We start from the raw sequence: 21,010 nt of genomic DNA, 5'->3' as shown, positions 1-21,010 counted from the left end.
GGGTTTTTTTAAATTTAATTTTATTTTTTTATACAGCAGATTCTTATTAATCTCTTTTATATGTATTACTGTATACATATCAATCCCAATCTCCCAATTCATACCACCACCACCACCCTCCCCCCACTTTCCCCCCTTGCCGTCCATACTTTCTTTCTGTACATCTGTGTCTCTATTTCTGCCTTGCAAACTGGTTCATCTGTACCATTTTTCTAGATTCCACATACATGCGTTAATATACACTATTTGATTTTCTCTTTCTGACTTACTTCACTCTGTATGACAGGCTCTAGATCCATCCATGTCTCTGCAAATGGCACAATTTCATTCCCTTTTATGGCTGAGTAATATTCCACGGTATATATGTACCACATCTTCTTTATCCATTCGTTTGTTGACGGGCATTTAGGTCGTTTCCATGACCTGGCTACTGTAAATAGTGCTGCAATTAACATTGCGGTGCATGTGTATTTTTGAATTATGGTTTTCTCTGGGTATATGCCCAGTAGTGGGATTGCTGGATCATATGGTAATTCTATTTTTAGTTTTTTAAGGAATCTCCATACAGTTCTCCATAGTGGCTGCATCAATTTACATTCCCACCAACAGTGCAAGAGGGTTCCCTTTTCTACACACCCTCTCCAGCATTTGTTGTTTGTAGATTTTCTGATGAGGCCCATTCTAACTGGTATGAGGTGATACCTCATTGTAGTTTTGATTTGCATTTCTCTAATAATTAGTGATGTTGAGCAGCTTTTCATGTGCCTCTTGGCCACCTGTATGTCTTCTTTGGAGAAATGTCTATTTAGGTCTTCTGCCCAGTTTTTGATTGTGTTGTTTGTTTTTTCAATATTGAGCTGCATGAGCTGTTTATATATTTTGGAGATTAATCCTTTGTCCGTTGCTTCGTTTGCAAATATTTTCTCCCATTCTGAGGGTTGTCTTTTTGTTTTGTTTATACTTTCCTTTGCTGCGCAAAAGCTTTTAAGTTTCATTCAGTCCCATTTGTTTATTTTTGTTTTTATTTCCGTTACTCTGAGAGGTGGGTCAAAAAATATCTTGCCACAGTTTATGTCAAAGAGTGTTCTTCCTATGTTTTCCTCTAAGAGTTTTATAGTGTCTGGTCTTACATTTAGGTTTTTAATCCATTTGGAGTTTATTTTTGTGTATGGTATTAGGGAATGTTCTAATTTCATTCTTTTACATGTAGCTGTCCAGTTTTCCCAGCACCACTTATTGAAGAGACTATCTTTTCTCCGTTGTATATCCTTGCCTCCTTTGTCATAGATTAGTTGACCACAGGTGCATGGGTTTATCTCTGGGCTTTCTATCCTGCTCCATTGATCTATAATTCTGTTTTTTTGTTTTTTTTTTTAGTTTCTGCTTTATAACAAAGTGAATCAGCCATACATATACATCTGTTCCCACATCCCTTCCCTCTTGAGTCTCCCTCCCTCCCACCCTCCCTATCCCACCCCTCCAGGCGGTCACAAAGCACCGAGCTGATCTCCCTGTGCTATGCGGCTGCTTCCCACTAGCTATCTACCTTACATTTGGTACTGTATATATGTCCATGTCTCTCTTTCGCTTTGTCACAGCTTACCCTTCCCCCTCCCCATATCCTCAAGTCCATTCTCAAGTAGGTCTGTGTCTTTATTCCTGTTTTACCCCTAGGTTCTTCATGACATTTTTTTTTCTTAAATTCCATATATATGTGTTAGCATACGGTATTTGTCTTTCTCTTTCTGACTTACTTCACTCTGTATGACAGACTTAGGTCTATCCACCTCATTACAAATAGCTCAGTTTTGTTTCTTTTTATGGCTGAGTAATATTCCATTGTGTATATGTGCCACATCTTCTTTATCCATTCATCTGTTGATGGACATTTAGGTTGGTTCCATGTCCTGGCTATTGGAAATAGTGCTGGAATGAACATTGGGGTACACGTCTCTTTTTGAATTAAGGTTTTCTCAGGGTATATGCCCAGTAGTGGGATTGCTGGGTCGTATGGTAGTTCTATATTTAGATTTTTAAGGAAACTCCATACTGTTTTCCATAGTGGTTGTATCAATTTACATTCCCAAAAATAATGTAGGAGGGTCCCCTTTTCACCACACCCTTTCCAGCATTTATTGTTTCTAGCTTTTTTTTTTTTTTTTTTTTTTTTGCGGTACGCGGGCCTCTCACTGCTGTGGCCTCTCCCGTTGCGGAGCACAGGCTCCAGACGCGCAGGCTCAGCGGCCATGGCTCACGGGCCCAGCCGCTCCGCGGCATGTGGGATCTTCCTGGACCGGGGCACGAACCCGTGTCCCCTGCATCGGCAGGCGGACTCTCAACCACTGCGCCACCAGGGAAGCCCTGTTTCTAGCTTTTTGATACTGGCCATTCTAACTGGCGTGAGGTGATACCTCATTGTAGTTTTGATTTGCATTTCTCTAAAAATTAGTGATGTTGTGCATCTTTTCCTGGGTCTCTTGGCCATCTGTATGTCTTCCTTGGTGAAATGTCTATTTAGGTTTTCTGCCCATTTTTTAACTGGATTGTTGATTTTTTTTTTTTTTTTGATACTGACCTCCATGAGCTGTTTGGATATTTTGGAGATTAATCCTTTGTCTATTGTTTCATTTGCAAATATTTTCTCCCATTCTGACAGTTGTCTTTTCATTTTGTTTATAGCTTCCTTTGCTGTGCAAAAGCTTTTAAGTTTCATTCGGTCCCATTTGTTTATTTTGTTTTTATTTCCATTATTCTAGGAGGTGGGTCAGAAAAGATCTTGCTGTGGTTTATGTCAAAGAGTGCTTTTCCTATGTTTTCCTCTAAAAGTTTTAAAGTGCCTCATCTTACATTTCAGTCTTTAATCCATTTTGAGTTTATTTTTCTGTATGGTGTTAGGGAGTGTTCTAATTTCATTCTTTTACATGTAGCTGTCCAATTTTCCCAGCACCACTTATTGAAGAGGCTGTCTTTTCTCCATTGTATATCCTTGCCTCCTTTGTCATAGATTAGCTGACCACAGGTGCATGGGTTTATCTCTGGGCATTCTATCCTGTACCATTGATCTATATTTCTGTTTTTGTGCCAGTACCATACTGTCTTAATTACTGTAGCTTTGTAGTATAGTTTGAAGTCAGGGAGCCTGATTCCTCCACCTCCATTTTTCTTTCTCAAGATTGCTTTGGCTATTCGAGGTCTTTTGTGTTTGCATACGAACTGTAAGATTTTTTTGTTCTAATTCTGTGAAGCATGCCACTGGTAGTTTGACAGGGATTGCACTGAATCTGTAGATTGCTTTGAGTAATATAGTCATTTTCACAATATTGATTCTTCCAATCCAAGAACATGGTATATTTCTCCAACTGTTTATGTCATCTTTAATTTCTTTCATTAGTGTTTTATAGTTTTCTAAGTACAAGTCTTCCACCTCTTTAGGCAGGTTTATTCCTAGGTATTTTATTCTTTTTGTTGCAATGGTAAATGGGAGTGTTTCCTTAATTTCTCATTCTGATTTTTCATTGTTGATGTATAGGAATGCCAGAGATTTCTGTGCATTAATTTTGCATACTGCAACCTTATGGTGTATGATCCTTTTAATGTGTTGCTGGATTCTGTTTGCTAGTATTTTGTTGAGGATTTTTGCATCTATATTCATCAGTGATAGTGGTCTTTAATTTTCTTTTTTTGTAGTATCTTTGTCTGGTTTTGGTATCAGGGTGATCATGGCCTCATACAATGGGTTTGGGAGTGTTCCTTCCTCTGAAATTTTTTGGAAGAGTTTGAGAAGGATGGGTGTTAGCTCTTCTCTAAATGTTGGATAGAATTCACCTGTGAAGCCTTCTGGTCCTGGACTTTTGTTTGTTGGAAGATTTTTAATCACAGTTTCAATTTCATTACTTGTGATTGGTCTGTTCATATTTTCTATTTCTTGTTTGTTCAGTCTTGGAAGGTTATACCTTTCTAAGAATTTGTCCATTTCTTCTAGGTTGCCCATTTTATTGGCATAGAGTTGCCTGTAGTAGTCTCTTATGATGCTTTGTATTTCTGCGGTGTCCATTGTAACTTCTCCTTTTTCATTTCTAATTTTATTGACTTGAGTCCTCTCCCTCTTTTTCTTGATGAGTCTGGCTAAAGGTTCATCAAATTTGTTTATCTTCTCAAAGAACCAACTTTTAGTTTTATTGATCTTTGCTATTGTTTTCTTTGTTTCTATTTCATTTATTTCTGCTCTGATCTTTATGATTTCTTTCTTCTACTAACTTTGGGTTTTGTTTGTTCTTTCTCTAGTTCCTTTAGTGTAAGGTTAGATTGTTTGAGATTTTTCTTGTTTCTTGAGGTAGGATTGTATTGCTATAAACTTCCCTCTTAGAACTGCTTTTGCTCCATCCCATAGGTTTTGGATCGTTGTGTTTTTGTTGTCATTTGTCTTTCGGTATGTTTTGATTTCCTCTTTGATTTCTTCAGTGATCTCCTGGTTATTTAGTAACATATTGTTTAGCCACTATGTGTTTGTGGTTTTTATGCTTTTTTGCCTGTAACTGATTTCTAATCTCAAAGCATTGTGGTCTGAAAATATGCTCAATATGATTTTAATTTTCTTAAATTTACCGAGGCTCGATCTGTGACCCAAGATGTGATCTATCCTGGAGAATGTTCAGTGTGCACTTGAGAAGAAACTGTAATCTGCTGTTTTTGGATGGAATGGCCTATAAATATCAATGAAATCTATCTGGTCTATTGTGTCATTTAAAGCTTGTGTTTCCTTATTAATTCTCTGTCTGGACATTGGTGTAAGTGAGGTGTTAAACTCCCCCACTATGACTGTGTTACTGTCGATTTCCTCTTTTATAGCTGTTAGCAGTTGCCTTATGTACTGAGATTTATAACTGTTTTATCTTCTTCTTGGATTGATCCCTACTACAATTATGTAGTATCCTTCCTTGTCTCTTGTAAAATTCTTTATTTTAAAGTCTATTTTACCTGATATGAGTATTGCTACTCCAGCTTTCTTTTGATTTCCATTTGCATGGAACATCTTTTTCCATCCCCTCACTTTCAGTCTGTATATATCCCTAGGTCTGAAGTGGGTCTCTTGTAGACAGCATATATATGGCTCTTGTTTTGGTAGCCATTCAGCAAGCCTGTGTCTTTTGGTTGGAGCATTTAATCCATTCACGTTTAAGGTAATTATCGATATGTATGTTCCTATTACCATTTTCTTAATTGGTATGGATTTGTTTTTGTAGGTCCTTCTCTTCTCTTGTGTTTCCCACTTAGAGAAGTTCCTTTAGCATTTGGTGTAGAGCTGGTTTGGTGGTGCTGAATTCTCTTAGCTTTTGCTTGTCTGTAAAGCTTTTGATTTCTCCAATGAATCTGAATGAGATCCTTGCTGGGCAGAGTAATCTTGGTTGTAGGTTCTTCCCTTTCAACATGTTAAATATATCGTGCCACTCCCTTCTGGCTTGTAGAGTTCCTGCTGAGAAATCACCTGTTAACCTTATGGGAGTCCCTTTGTATGTTATTTGTCATTTTTCCCTTGTTGCTTTTAATAATTTTTCTTTGTCTTCAATTTTTGTTAGTTTGATTACTGTGTGTCTCGGCATGTTTCTCCTTGGCTTTATCCTGCCTGGGACTCTCTGCATTTCCTGGACTTGGGTGGCTATTTCCACGTTAGGGAAGTTTTCCACTATAATCTCTTCAAATATTTTCTCAGGTCCTTTCTCTCTCTCTTCTCCTTCTGCGACCGCTATAATGTGAATGTTGGTGCATTTCATGTTGTCCCAGAGATCTCTTAGGCTGTATTCATTTATTTTCATTCTTTTCTCTTTATTCTGTTCCATGGCAGTGAATTCCACCATTCTGTCTTCCAGGTCATTTATCCATTCTTCTGCTTCAGTTATTCTGTCACTGATTCCTTCTATTGTATTTTTCATTTCAGTTACTGTATTGTTCATCTCATTTGTTTGTTCTTTAATTCTTCTAGCTCTTTGTTAAACATTTCTTGCATCTTCTCAATCTTTGCCTCTATTCTTTTTCCAAGGTCCAGGATCATCTTCACTATCATTATTCTGAATTCTTTTTCTGGAAGGTTGCCTATCTCCACTTCATTTAGTTGTTTTTCTGGAATTTTATCTTGTTCCTTCATCTGGTACATAGTTCTCTGCCTTTTCATTTTGTCTGTCTTTCTGTGAATGTGGTTTTCATCCACAGGCTGCAGGACTGTAGTTCTTGCTTCTGCTGTCTGCCCTCTGGTGGATGAGGCTATCTAAGAGGCTTGTGCAAGCTTCCTGATGGGAGGGACTGGTGGTGGGTAGAGCTGGGTGTTGCTCTGGTGGGCAAAGCTCAGTAAAACTTTAATCTGATTGTCTGCTGATGGGTGGGGCTAAGTTCCCTCCCTGTTGGTTGTTTGGCCTGAGGTGACCCAGCACTGGAGGCTACAGGCTCTTTGGTGGGGCAAATGGCAGACTTTGGGAGGGCTCATGCCAAGGAGTACTTCCCAGAACTTCTGCTGCCAGTGTCCTTATCCTCACGGTGAGACACAGCCACCCCCTGCCTCTGCAGGAGACGCTCCAACGCTAGCAGGTAGGTCTGGTTCAGTCTCCTGTGGGGTCACTGCTCCTTCCCCCTGGGTCCTGGTACACACACTACTTTGTGTGTGCCCTCCAAGAGTGGAGTCCCTGTTTCTCCCAGTCCTGTAGAAGTCCTGCAATCAAATCCCACTAGCCTTCAAAGTCTGATTCTCTGGGAATTCCTCCTCCCATTGCTAGACCCCCAGGTTGGGAAGCCTGATGTGGGGCTCAGAACCTTCACTCCAGTGGGTGGACTTCTGTGGTATAAGTGTTCTCCAGTTTGTGAGTCACCCACATTGTGGTTATGGGATTTGATTTTATTGTGATTGCGCCCCTTCTACCATCTCATTGTGGCTTCTCCTTTGTCTTTGGACATGGGGTATCTTTTTTGGTGAGTTACAGTGTCTTCCTGTCAATGACTGTTCAGCAGTTAGTTGTGATTCATGTGTTCTCACAGGAGGGAGTAAGCACACGTCCTTTTACTCCCCCATCTTGAACCATCTCCTCATAAGCAAGGTTTTTAAATGAATCGAAAGATACTGCTAAATCATCTGGCAGAGGAGTGTTTAATGGGCATGTGAGGTCTTTGTTCTTAAACTGGCATGAACCTAAGTCTAACTTGAACAGATTTATAAGCTTGTAAGAAGGCAGAGGAGTCAAAGGAAGGTTCACTCAGCAGCAGGATCAAATCACACTATAAGCCCTTAGGCAGTTTGCTCCTACAAGGCAAGCAACTTGTCTTTAAACATCCTTATATCCCTAGCACCTAGCCTAGTGCCTAGCACAAAGTAAGCACTGGATAAATGTCTACCGATCTAAACTCCCAACTTTTATTTTCTTTTCTTGCTTGGCCGCAAGGTAAGAATACAAGGGATTCCAGACAGATCATGAGAAGATTCTCTAGCTGGTCAAAAGGTCAAAAAGGCTTCATAATATTAGAGTTGCAGGGAAAGACCGTCAAAGAATGAACAGCAGAATCATAAAGACAAATATCAATATGAAATGAAAATTTTAAACTTCTTTATATCAGAAAATATAAACATAATGAAAATTAAAATGACACTAGGATAACTTTTTTAAAATACAGAACTCTTTTTTTGTAATCTATATAAACTAAAAGTAACCATCTCAGGGCTTCCCTGGTGGCACAGTGGTTGAGAGTCTGCCTGCCAATGCAGGGGACGCGGGTTCGGGCCCTGGTCTGGGAGGAGCCCACATGCCGCGGAGCAATTAGCCCCGTGAGCCACAATTACTGAGCCTGCGCGTCTGGAGCCTGTGCTCCGCAACAGGAGGGGCCACAATAGTGAGAGGCCTGCGCACCACGATGAAGAGTGGCCCCCACTTGCCACAACTAGAGAAAGCCCTCGCACAGAAACGAAGACCCAACACAGCCATAAATAAATAAATAAATAATTTTTTTAAAAAATTAAAAAAATAAAAGTAACCATCTCTAAGGTAAATACTATTAAGTGATTTAGTACTTAAAAGAGAAATTGAAACACCTATGTGTTTGTACAACAGAATATTTCTAGAAGGAAGTATAAGAATTAACAGATGTTGCCTCTGAGAAGAGCAACTGGTATTCTAGAATGGAAGGAAGACATTTTTTCATTATATTATATATCTTATAAAATGTTCCAGTTGTTTACTATGGGCATATATCACTCTCCTAAAAAATGTATCAAAATGGTACCTACATCATAGGTTCTCATGAGAGTTTATGAGTTATGTAAACTTATATATATACAAAATATTTAGAATAGTCAATGGATATAAAATGCTCAGCACAGTAAGCAGTATTATAAGGACACAAATAGTATATTATATATAGTGTATACACATGTCTTTCCAAATCAACACAAGGGAAAAAGAAAATACTAAAAATGGACAAAGAATATGAAATGTTAATTCACAAAAAATGGTCAATAAGTTTATGGCACATTTCCAATTTCCTTAGTAATCAAATGCAAATAAAAAAGCTTTTTCCCTTTCAGATTTATATAATTTTAAAGGACTGACAAAATCCACTACCAAGAGGTTGAAAGGAGACAAGCAGCCTGATAAATTGCTCTTAGTGAGAATGTTAATCTGTACATGAACATCTCATTGGCCCAACAATTCCACGTCAAAGAATTTAACCTAAGGAAATATAAGACAGTTGGAAGAAGGGAACAGCCCCAGTTTTCCCCATACAGGATGCCTGAAACACCAACAAAAACCTGCAATCTTTGTGGCATGAAGAACCAAAGCCACTGGAAAGTGAGAGAGAAAATTCCAGAAAGGAGAGAGGGAGCACAGTGTCCCAGATTCTGTGGCTGACCTCTGAACCAAGCACTCATGAGGCACACTCCAAATAGCCCAGCTAAGACTAAAAGAAATGATATTTGTGTTTCTATCCCCAACGGTAAAGACAGAGTCTGCAGTGTAAGTTCAGCCAATTTAACTGTTTCAAAAATGACAATACTCAGAGGAACATAATTCAAACACTCAAAAACATATCATTCACAATGTGTAGGATATATTCAAAATAAATATGAAAAAAAACACAAGAAAATATAATGCATTCTCAAATGAAAAGGCAGTCAACAGAGATGATCCCTAAGATGTCCCAGATGTTGAAATTGGCAAAGGTTTTTAAAGCAGCAATATCTATGCTCAAGGAAAATATTCTTGAAATGAATGAAAAGACAGGAAATCTCAGATAAATAGAAACTATAAATTCTTAATAAAATATCTGAAATTAAATATTCACTGGATGGGCAGAATGGAGATAACAGAAGAAAGGATTAGTGACCCTTGAGATAGGTCAATAAAACTTTTATAACGTGAAGAATAGGAAGAAGTAAAAGTTCATGAGGGCTTGGTATACACCATGTACACCAACACCTTCTTTTAAGGAAAGAAGCCCACCTTAGTTACTATCATTTTTAAGAAGGTTTAGGGAGAAGGAGGGCAGTCAGACATATCACCACCTATTTTTTTAACTTAATTTTTATTTTATATTAGAATATAGTTGATGTACAATTTTGTGTCAGTTTCAGGTGTACAGCAAAGTGATTCAGTTATACGTATACACATATCCATTTTTTTTCAGATTCTTCTCCCATGTAGGTTATTACCGAATAGAGTTCCCTGTGCTATACGGTAGGTCCATGTTGATTATCTATTTTATATATAGTAGTTACACTGGCCTGACTATTGTTACGTGAGCAACCATGGAGGGGTGGGCACGAGGTTAGCTAAGCGACTTCAAAGGTGGCTAGTGTGAATAAATAGTGGATTGTAAAGTCCCTTTTGACCAAGAACAACCTTTTTGTTTGGTCAACAGTACACTCCCCAACCCTTCCTCCTTTACTTAAACTTTCTACTTCTTTTAATGAAAATAAACATGATAGTTAATAGTTTTCAAAGAGGCTTCATATTCAAGCTCCCTTTCTGATTTTAATTCTCATTACAATATCATAAGAAAGGGTGGGAAATATGCCTTCTCTTTTCAGATGGATCATACAGAAACATGCCTGAAGTTATAGGGTTACTAGAAGTAACTGACTATCCTATGCTTTTATTCCTGATCTGTTCCCTTTCCTACCTTTAAAATCCAAAATGGTGGGTACAGTTAGAATAAGATTATGAGTTTAAAAAATTCTAGTTCCTTCTTTGTCTCATCTCAAATCCTTAATAAGGGACCATCTTGTGAACAATATTCTGAAGCCAGATTATAACTTAATCACAGAAAATAAACAAAAAAAAAGAATTGAAGGAATTCCCTGGCGGTCCAGTTGTTAGGACTCTGCGCTTTCACTGCCTAGGGCACGGGTTCAATCCCTGGTCAGGGAACTAAGATCCCTTAAGCCAGGTGGCGCAGCCAAAAAAAAAAAAAGAAGAAGAATTGAATGTAACACATTTCATTTCCATTCCTTTTGTTTTTTTAAACAACAAAATCACAACTAAAACAGCATTTGAAAAGCAAAGATATTCACACTCTTGGTTTGAGGTTCCCCTTTCTAGTCCATCTCTAACCCTGATCTACCCTGAGGTACCAAATCAGTCATGTTCTTTGGCCTAAAAAGACGAGACAGCAGCAAATAAGAATGGAAGGGAGATAGACTAGAAAGAGAAAGAAATGGGAAAAAAAGGCCAACATTTTAAATAAGTGACTCTACTGCAATCTGTACTTTATTTCCTTTCAGTGACAATTATACCTTACATTTGAGTAGAACTTTAATATATTTTTCAAGGCATTTTCACATTCTATTAGAGCCAGCCTGCCCCCGTAATTCAAGAAAAGAAGCATGGAAGGTACAAATAAGAGCGCTTCATCTGACAAAAAAGAATCGGTGGGCTGTGAACCCAAATTTCTTGTGGGTTCAAGGTGTTTTAATAAGCTTTTTAATTTGAAAAATGTGGAATTACAAAATATGACAAATGTAAAAATTTTGAAAAGAGGTTTGATTTCCTTACCTGAAATTGACATGCACATTTCAAACCATCTCCATCTTCTTTACAGACTCCTCCATATTTACACGATGATTCATCACAAACCCTTATATCAGATTCCCTCACATTTAATTCTGTAAAAGAGGAAACATTGTTTCATATATATCTGTCTTTTTTATCCAAAGGTACATATATAAATAAAAGAAAAAATCCTTACACCTCATTCACAAGTATAATAAGACACAACATACAAAAAACAAGTTCTATAGGACACAAAATGTTCAAGATTCCCCAAAGAGAGTCCTACATAATAATATGCCTAAAAGTACATAAAAGAAAATAAAAATAAAACTCAGAATTTCAGGATTTCATATAATTCCCAAAGATAAATCCAAAGAATCTTTATATTTTGCCTGCCAAGAGCTTAAGACAGTCTTCTTACTATTGTCTTAATGTTTTAGATTATTTTTCTAGTGTTTAAGTTACTTTTAAGGTTAAAAAATAATAACTAAAAAGAATCTTGATTCTTCTGGTACCCAAAATAAGTTTTGGATGATCATTATTCACTCTAGAACAAATAAACAGTTTTAATTACAAAAGAATTATGAAGTAAGCTTGAATCTCATACAATAGGTACATATGGAGCATTTACATGCAAAGAAAGATTCAAAATCTTTCTAAACTTAAATTTTTTAAATGACTGATTTAATTTTTCTACCACAGGAAGCAGAGCCTATCAATAATACTAGTATTCTGTGGTCATTCTGTGCCTGTTCCAAAACTGTCAGTCTTATTCTGGAACTATCAAAATAATCTCTCCAGGAAACCTAATAAACTGCTTCCAGGTTAATGCTAAGTAAAGCAGCCAATCACATGGAATTGGGTGAAAACCACTACAAAGACAATTTTCATATCCTCCCTACTGGGAATGAGAGCTATAACAACAAATGCACTTACACAAACAGTAAACAAATGGTTGCTTAAAAACTCATCCCAGTGTAGAGGTGAACTCATGAGTCTGGGAGCAGAGAGGCCTAAGTTAGCTTCTGACCCTATGGCTCAATAGCTGAGAGACTCTGGAAAGAGCACAAGATCTCATGCAGCTCTAGATGGAGACAAGGTCTTGGCAAACAGATCTCAGCGAGCTTTTCTCCAGCAATCCTTCAGCCCTGGTTGTTTTCTACTTCTAGACTTCAAATCAGGACTCGGTGGACTGAGTCAAGGAGGTTCTACTTCTCTATCTAGTGACATCTGTCCTGGTTGACCATCATTTCCTCTTTCTGCCCCAAGTGTCCTCAGTGCTCTGCAATGTGTCTCAGGTCTCCTCCTCCTAGCTGACCCTCCAACGAGCTGGCAGTCAAGTACCTAAATAAACAAGGAGTTGATAGTCACAGTACTTATTTGAGAAACCACTCTGCACCAAGCACTGTACTAAAGTAAGCATATGTCTATGTAACTATTGGTTAAAAATTTTTTTTCTTCTTTTCCTTAAATGGATCTCAAGTGCACAAAATTGGATTGCTCTAAACTTCAAGCATATGTGTAAAATTAAAAAAAAAAAAGATGAGTAGAAATGAAAAGTACAGGAAACTAATGCAGCTGTTTTGTTGCTCTCTCTCTCTCACTATTCAAGGCACAAATGACCATCTTTCTAGTCTTTCATCCTGGCTCTGGAGGCTTTATGTTCTTGGTTTTCCTCATCTCCCACTTTTTGCTTGTTCTTCCCTTCCCCCCTTAACCTCTTGCATTAGCTCCTGAAGCTCTATCTTAAGTGTGGGGGTTGCTTTTTTCAATCTGCCTACATTCCTACTGGGAACCTGCACAAGGTCAGGGTTCCAGTTACTGTCTAATGTACATTTTAAAACCCAAGGAAGATAACTATACATTAATAAAGAACTGCTCTGGAAAAGAAGATAAGAATGCATAATATCTTTGCTCAACCACAGGCTTCATCAATTTAAGGGACCATAGAAATAAAAACAATTGCACAATTTGAGAAATAAAATTTAGTGTATTTCTCTTATTTCTTTTCTTTGTAGCCTTAAAGTTCACACTGGGTTCCAATACAATCACACATACCAAACAAGAATAAAGTTTTTATTTTGTCCATGGGTCAAGATCATGCTCTTAGTTAAGACTTGCTATCCTGGCTTGAGATTCTTTTTTGAGTTGCAATGTTTTTGCCTGTTGCATTTTAAAAGCACAACGGGATTGCAATCTAGAGCCTAAACCCTCCCTGCCACTAAGATTCTCACATCTCTGTGAGAGTTGTTCAGGCATCTGTTTGCATGAGGGACGAAGGAACATTTTTAGAGAATAATCATCCTTACTAAAGTGAGGCAGAAAAGCTCAGCGTGATAAACAAAACCTTGGTTGGAAAGGAGGAGTGATCCCAAGCACAGTGTGGTATCTCATCCAGACTGCCCCAAAGGGTCATCATGATGGAGACAAAGAGGCTAACAATGAGAAACTAAAGAATGTCTTTCACTAAAAACTCTGAAGCACCCAAACAATCCCACTCCTGGGCATATACCTGGAAAAAACCATAATTCAAAAAGATACACGCACCCCAATGTTCACTGCAGCACTATTTGCAATAGCCAGGACATGGAAGCAACCTAAATGTCCATCAACAGAGAAATGGAAAAAGAAGATGTGGTACATATATACAATGGAATATTACTCAGCCATAAAAAAGAACAGAAATAATGCCATTTGCAGCAACATGGGTGGACCTAGAGATTGTCATACTGAGTGAAGTAAGTCAGACACAGAAAGACAAACATCATATGATATCGCTTATATGTGGTATCTAAAAAAAAAAAGGGTACAAATGAACTTATTTACAAAACAGAAGTAGAGTCACGAATGTAGAAAACAAACGTGGTTACCAGGGGATGGGGGGAGGGATAAATTGGGAGATTGGGATTGACATACACACTACTATATATAAAATAGACAACTAATAAGAACCTGTTGTATATAGCACAGGGAACTCTACTCAATACTCTCGTAAGGGCCTATATGGGAAAAGAATGTAAAAAAAAAAAAGTGGATACATGTATAACTGATTCACTTTGCTGTACACCTGAAACTAACACAACATTGTAAATTAACTATACTTCAATAAAAATTAAAAACAAAAACAAACCAAAAAAAGCTCTGAGGCAACAAGACACAAAGAGCTCCATTTTGATACCCACATGACAAGATATAAGAGGGGTAGAAAAGGGGCTAGGACACCTCACCATCCCCGGCGCAGCACACCTGGGCAGGCCAGCACAAAGCCAAGGAGATAGTGGTGTCAGGCTCCAAGGTACACCTCTGATATCTAGGAGGAGGTACCAATGCGCAACTTCAGGGGCAGCTAACATCACAAGAAAAACAAGACATGCTGTGTGGCAGCGGCCAGAATACATTAGTGAGCCTACATGGTACACCCTTGAGTAACTCCAAAAATAAACTTGGCAAGGAGGCATTCTGTGGGGGCTAGAGGTCCTACATTAACAGGTAAGGGTGAAAAGTCATGAAATTCTGATTATACTGGTTACTTGTCATGTTTTATTTTACACCTATCTTGCTATCAAATCCATGCTATTTTCATGTGTGTTAATGTGGTAAATGTGATTACGTAGTTAGTTGGTCAGGAAGCAATTATGTATCTCCTATGTATCTAATATTATGCGAAGAATTTGGGATACACGGGAAAGAACATAACAGGGAGCTTATGATCTTGCTAACATATGGAACGATAAGTGATTAATTCAATATAAATATAGTCTATAATAAGGGGGAAATTGTGTTGTACAGACTATGTTTGCTCTAGGAGTTTCAAGAAGTAGGAAATAAAAATGGATTTGAAGTATAGGGCACAGTGTCAAAGATGGCAAGACTTTGCACTGACCTTAAAAAATTAGTAAGACTTTTTCTGATTATAAAACTAATATAGATAGGATCATTACACAAAATTTAGAAATGGCATTGTTTTAATTGCCCACAACATGTGGTAATATTAAAAGAGAGAGAAAAGAATGTTCTTATCTATGAACAACGTTAAGTGAAAGCAGAGACACAAATAATTTAATAGTACGCATAAATATTATCAGTGGTTCCCAAACCATGTTCCTTAGGAAAACTCGTGTCCTAGACTATAATGTACCTTCATTAAAATCAAGTAGAATTTCAGTTTCTCATTTGAAAGGGAAAAACTTCAATGGAGAGAATTTTCTCATTTTAAGTGAGTTTTCACTTAGATTTCTTAAAACCTCACTATCTGAGATTACTTCCTTGTTAGCTGTCAACAAAACTAATGTTCAACAAATAAGTGAAGAATATTAATAGAAAAATTCCAACAGTGTTTTATTTTTTTTAATGTTATCTTTTTTTTTTTTTTTTTTTTGGCTGCATTGCGTTTTTGTTGCTGCACACTGGCTTTCTCTAGTTGCAGCGAGCTGGGGTTACCCTTTGTTGTGGTGCACGGGCTTCTCATTGTGGTGGCTTCTCTTGTTGCAGAGCACAGCATCTAGACCGCAGGCTCAGGAGTTGTGGCGCACGGGCTTAGCTGCTCCGCAGCACGTGGGATCTTCCCGCACCAGGGCTCGAACCCGTGTCCCCTGCATTGGCAGGCGGATTTTTAACCACTGCGCCACCAGGGAAGTCCTCCAACAGTGTTTTATGAGAACACAAGATCATGAATGTCACAAGCTCACGAACATATACTTTAAATTGTTTTGTCATTGTGGCCGTTGTGGCTAATTGCCTACTTTGGATCTATTCTCTCCTTCTTACTTAGTAAGGGAACCCCAATTTTGTTCTGGGAAACAAGGTACTCAGCTAAGTAATCTATTTCCCCAAATCCCTTGCTGTGTACCACAGTTGATATATAAGCAATGTCCATTCCTCCTTCCATTCTTTGTTCTGTTTGGAAAGTAAACCTCTTGCCTAAAGTTGTGGAAACCATCTTACATGCGTGAAGGTGAAAGCTACGAGGTAAAGATGGTAGACCAGACAGACAGGAGCAAGAGGGTAGAGAGACTTATGGAACCACCACCCCCACCCTGGATTTCATCCCTCCAGACTTACTGTTACGGGAAATGAACACATAAAGTCCTTATCATTTAAGCCACTATTGGTCAGGTCACTGATACATGTAAGTTAAAGACAATCCTGACATAATGAGTGCATGTAAATTTAAGATAAACATTTCTAAGGAAAGTCTTAAATAACCTGGTGCTACATCACAGTTTACATGATAAAATTACATTATCAAGAGCATCATGACTTTCTGGTGCTCTGACTCCTCCCAAATTTGAGAACTACTGCCTTAGCTCAAACTCAGTATAGAAGGAATTCTATATTGGGATCATCTTCTGAATGTTATTTCTTTTCAAGTATTCTGTTCAGTACCAGGCATCAAGAGGGCACTCTACTACCTGTCAGTGATGATGATGATTACACACCTGCCTTCCTGAGCCCAAAATGGAAATTCAGCGAAAAGGATGAGCCATTTCTAAGGCCCTCAAAACTCAGTTCTCCAAATAGAAATATTTTACACAAGGAATCACTCAGCAGAGTGGCTCAAAACAGAAATACTTTGCTCTGGTTACAAATGTGCCAGTCATATAATTCTCTAAATGTAAAACTTGTCTCAGTTTTCATTAACATTTCAAAGCCGGGGAACAATAAACAGTAAGCGAAGGAACCCTACTTACTGTGAACCTGAACTGCCAGAATCCCCAACTTTTGGCAGCACTAACTAGGTTCAGGCTGCAGTTCAAAATGAGACCTATTAGCACTCCAGAATGATGTTACTTTCCTACCACTGTTCCAATTAAACAGAAGGTAGCTGGAGGATCTTATGAGTTAGCTAGTAATTACAGGAGCCAAAAGCGAATTAACTTTGGAAATGTTACGCCAGAATTGAGGGCTTCTCAATCTCGGCACTACTGACATTTTGGGTTACCTACTTCTTTGTTGGGGGCGGGGGCTATCCTGTTCGCTGCAGGATGTTCGGCAACATCCCTGACCTCCACCCACTAGATGCCAGTAGGACCAGCTGTAACAACCAAAAATGTCTCAACATTACAAAACGTCCCCTAGGGAACAAAATCACCCCCGGGTTAGATCCACTATAAAAGATAAAATGAAAGGTTTTACATTTAATTCTCTAACACAATCATCATAAAGAAAGTGAGTCAAATAAGCAGCAATCTGCAAGATCTCTGCACATTACTACGGCTGTTTTTCATTTCAATAGGAGTACCCAAATATATTGCCTCCAAGTTTATGTCAAGTCCTGGCTCAGAGTGGGTGCCCCTCCTTTAATAATGTCTTAACCTCTAGAAAGTCTGGCTTCTTCCCCCTTCATATCAAAACTCTATCAAAGGTCAACATGACCTCTATTCTAAAGATCCATACCTTTTTTCTTAGTCTTACAACTCTTTTCTTGACCTTTCTACAGCAGTTGACACACCTGGCCTCCCCTTCCAAACTAATAATCTTGATTATCCCCCCAACTCTCTGACCACTTCCCTTTTAATCACTCCTTTTCCCTTCTCCTACTGCTCAGTCCATGTCACTCTTAGAATTTATTCCCAATTTAATCAACTCTCCAGATTAACCAAAGTATGCTTTTCTCTGTAAAACATACAAACCAATGCCCATGGCTCAATGAATCCTCAAGGCTACTAGGTCACTCTAGAACATTCATGAGTACTTTAGCTCCAACCAGGAGAGCAGCTCTTGTGCTTCAAGAGTCAGTTATGTATGTTATACAGCTTGTGTATGCCAACTGTATTTGTTATTGTAATTCTGTGGTTTCAACTCTTCATAAGAGTGAAAATAAATTGTTTCTATGAAAGCAAAATTGAATGCTACAGAAAGACTTAAGATGAGTTGCTTTTTACAAATAGCTATTGCCTTAGGTGTACGCCAAGATAAAAACCTAGATTTTTGTATCCACAAGTCTTTTAAATTCCTTTTTCACTTTTTTTTTTTTTTTTTTTTTTTTGCGGTACGCGTGCCTCTCACTGTTGTGGCCTCTCCCGTTGCAGAGCACAGGCTCCGGACGCGCAGGCTCAGCGGCCATGGCTCACGGGCCCAGCCGCTCCGCGGCATGTGGGATCTTCCCGGACCTGTGACCCCTGCATCGGCAGGCGGACTCCCAACCACTGCGCCACCAGGGAAGCCCTAAGTTCCTTTTTAAAGCCATTAAAACTGGAATGTGTACTCAATGCATTATGAATCTGGTTTATTCAAGAAAGGGGAAATTCCAGCTATTCTCAAAGAAAAATTCTGGGCCCTCTTTCAAAATACTGTTTAATAAATATATATTTTTAAGTTAAAATGCTACATGCATTTATGAATTATTTTGTGACTCCACACTTAAAAAACTTTGATTAACCAACTACCAGAATCTTAAAGCACTGAGACAAGACAGCTCCTACGATATATAAAAATATTCTGCCCTCAGCCATCCCATTGTGATATCTCATTTTACTTCTCTCAGCATTCTCATGCACTCCCACCACTCAAGTCTTCAGTTGCTTTTCTCCAACCTTATTAAAGCCCTTTCATCTGCTTTTGCCAGTGCTATTTCCAGCCTTCAGAGCACTGGGTAAAGTCCTATAAATGAATACTTAAATAACACTTAACAATAAGTATTCTTTAAGTACTTATCAACACGTGGAAATTTTCAGTTCATCGCCAGTTGATTCCTTATTGACTCCCCTTCAGGACATGTTCAAACTTTGTACCTTGCTCTTAAGAAAATTTCAATGGGTTTATTCTCATTCTCTAGATGTTAATAGTATTTGGGAAAACCTGCATACCAATCCAGTCTTACAGGACCCCTGTAGGATGCTTTCACTCCCAAAATAACCCCAGCTTGTTCATGACCCCATATCCAACTGCCTACAAGACAGTTCCATGATCTCTACACTGAAAACAGTGGAAATATTAAGAATATTTAATGTTTAAATATTAAATATTTAAACATTAAAATATCACCAGGAAATGGTGTGACACAGCCATGGAACATTAAACAGCTGTTTAAAAGGTTGTATATATTATATAGCAATGTGGAAATAGCTGATGAATGTCAAGTGAAAAGGCAGAAGACAAAGCTATACACATACATCAAGATAATGTAAAAAAAACACATATAGGAAAATCCAGCCAGGAAAAAACAAAAATTGGTTAACAGGGGCTGTGTTTGCACCAGTTGAACATGGATGATTTTTTCTCTTTAAAAGTTTCTATACCAGTTATATTTAATGGGGTAAAAGACTCAATGTGATTTCAAACAACCCCAGAGACAGCTTGCCATACAATGGACAAAGCGTGAGTTTGGAGGTCAATATGGGCCAGGTTCACATGTTGGTGCTTCACATTGTAGAGTATACCACCTTCCCTAGGTATTGTAATAATTAGATGAGATAATGTATTAAAAAGCAACAGTGCCTAGAACAAGTAGGTATACAACAAAGATTCACTTCCTCTCTTTCCCCAGACCAGTTTGCGAGATACCTTTAATGACACAAATCATTGAAAATCAAACAACAGATCTATCTAGTAAATGTTGACTTCAGGGACTTCCCTGGTGGCACAGTGGTTGGGAGCCCTCCTGCCAATGCAGGGGACTCGGGTTCGAGCCCTGGTCCGGGAAGATCCCACATACCACGGAGCGGCTGGGCCTGTGTGCCACAGCTACTGAGCCCACGTGCCACAGCTATTGCAGCCCAGGTGCCCTAGAGCCTTAGAGCCTGTGCTCTGTAGCAGGGGAGGCCACCGCAATGAGAAGCCCGTGTACCACAACTAGAGAAAGCCCGCGCGCAGCAACGAACATCAATGCAGCCATAAATAAATAAATAAATAAATTTATTTTTAAAAATGTTGACTTCAGTCTCAGCAAATGAGATGAATTAGGAATTAAATTCTCTTCAACTTGTTTACTAAATTAACCATATTACATTACTGATTTTCTGCTATAAAGATATGAGGGGGAAAATAAACTGCACTCATACTTCATGATATAAAATCAAAAGCAGTTTACATTAATATTAAACAGCATCCGCAGCAGAGATGACTAAAAGTTCTCTAAGCTATATTTAACGAAAGAAATTCACATGTGCCACATAATTATCTGACTCCAATATTTTTCATCCCATTCTGCACACTATTGCCAAGCCACCCTTTGTTAAACACCACTTTGATCATGTCAATCCTCTACCCCAACACCTACAATCATTCCCTGCTGCCTACTTCAATTCTAAATGCCTCTATGTCAGTATGCTTCAGGCAAGGTGATGGGGAGGACAGTCTATTGCAGGATCAGAAAGAAATACCTAGATCTCGAGCTGGGTATTAATGGTACCCAGGGTCTTTCTAGCCCTATCAAAGATCTCGAACTTCAACACTCTCTCCCTTACTATTTCTCACTAGCTTGGCAAGCCTGTGTGCTTCACTCTCACAGATACATAAACTGAAGTCCCGTATGGTTGCCAGGGGACAGGGACAGAAGAGTATTGGGACTATTAATAGGTATGGAAATTCTTTTTGGGGGCAGTGGAAATGCTTTGTAATTAGATAGTAGATAGTGGTGATGGTTGCATAACATACTGAATATATTAAAAAACACTGAATTGTATACTTTAAAATGGTGAGTTTTATGTTATGTGAATTTATATCTTAATAAAAAATTTAAAAGTTTAAGAATCAGAGAGAATAATCATGTTACCTAAATTAAAAAAAAAATGAACAGGCATTATAATTCAGTGTTTAAGAGGCAGACCCTAGAATCAGACCTCCTAGATCAGTATCCTGGCTCTGTCACTTATCAGCTATGTGACACCTTAGTAATTTACCACTCTGTGCCTCTGTTCCCTCATCTGTAAAATGGGGACAATAACACTAAGGACAATAACAGTTCCCATCTCATAATGTTGATGAAGGATTAAATAAAGATAGGGAAAGCACTCAGAGCAGTGCATGACACATCATAAGTGCTA

The 21,010-nt window shown here is 38.4% G+C and overlaps 1 protein-coding gene across 1 annotated transcript in view; it reads right to left on the bottom strand.

Annotated features, from left to right (window-relative positions):
* The window catches only part of TMEFF1 (transmembrane protein with EGF like and two follistatin like domains 1), a gene marked incomplete at both ends in the record, with an annotated part of 91,682 nt that overhangs the window by 54,193 nt on the left and 16,479 nt on the right, over window positions 1–21,010 (bottom strand). The window contains one exon of the mRNA XM_079706891.1: window positions 11,028–11,137. Within this exon, the coding sequence (XP_079563017.1) occupies window positions 11,028–11,137 (110 nt within the window). The remainder of the gene's footprint in view (window positions 1–11,027; window positions 11,138–21,010) is intronic.

The sequence above is a fragment of the Hyperoodon ampullatus genome (assembly GCF_949752795.1).
Source record: "Hyperoodon ampullatus genome assembly, chromosome: 6".
NCBI classification, from domain to species: Eukaryota; Metazoa; Chordata; class Mammalia; order Artiodactyla; family Ziphiidae; genus Hyperoodon; species Hyperoodon ampullatus.
Note: the sequence above shows the minus strand (reverse complement) of the source record. Positions and strands in the feature narration are given on the sequence as shown.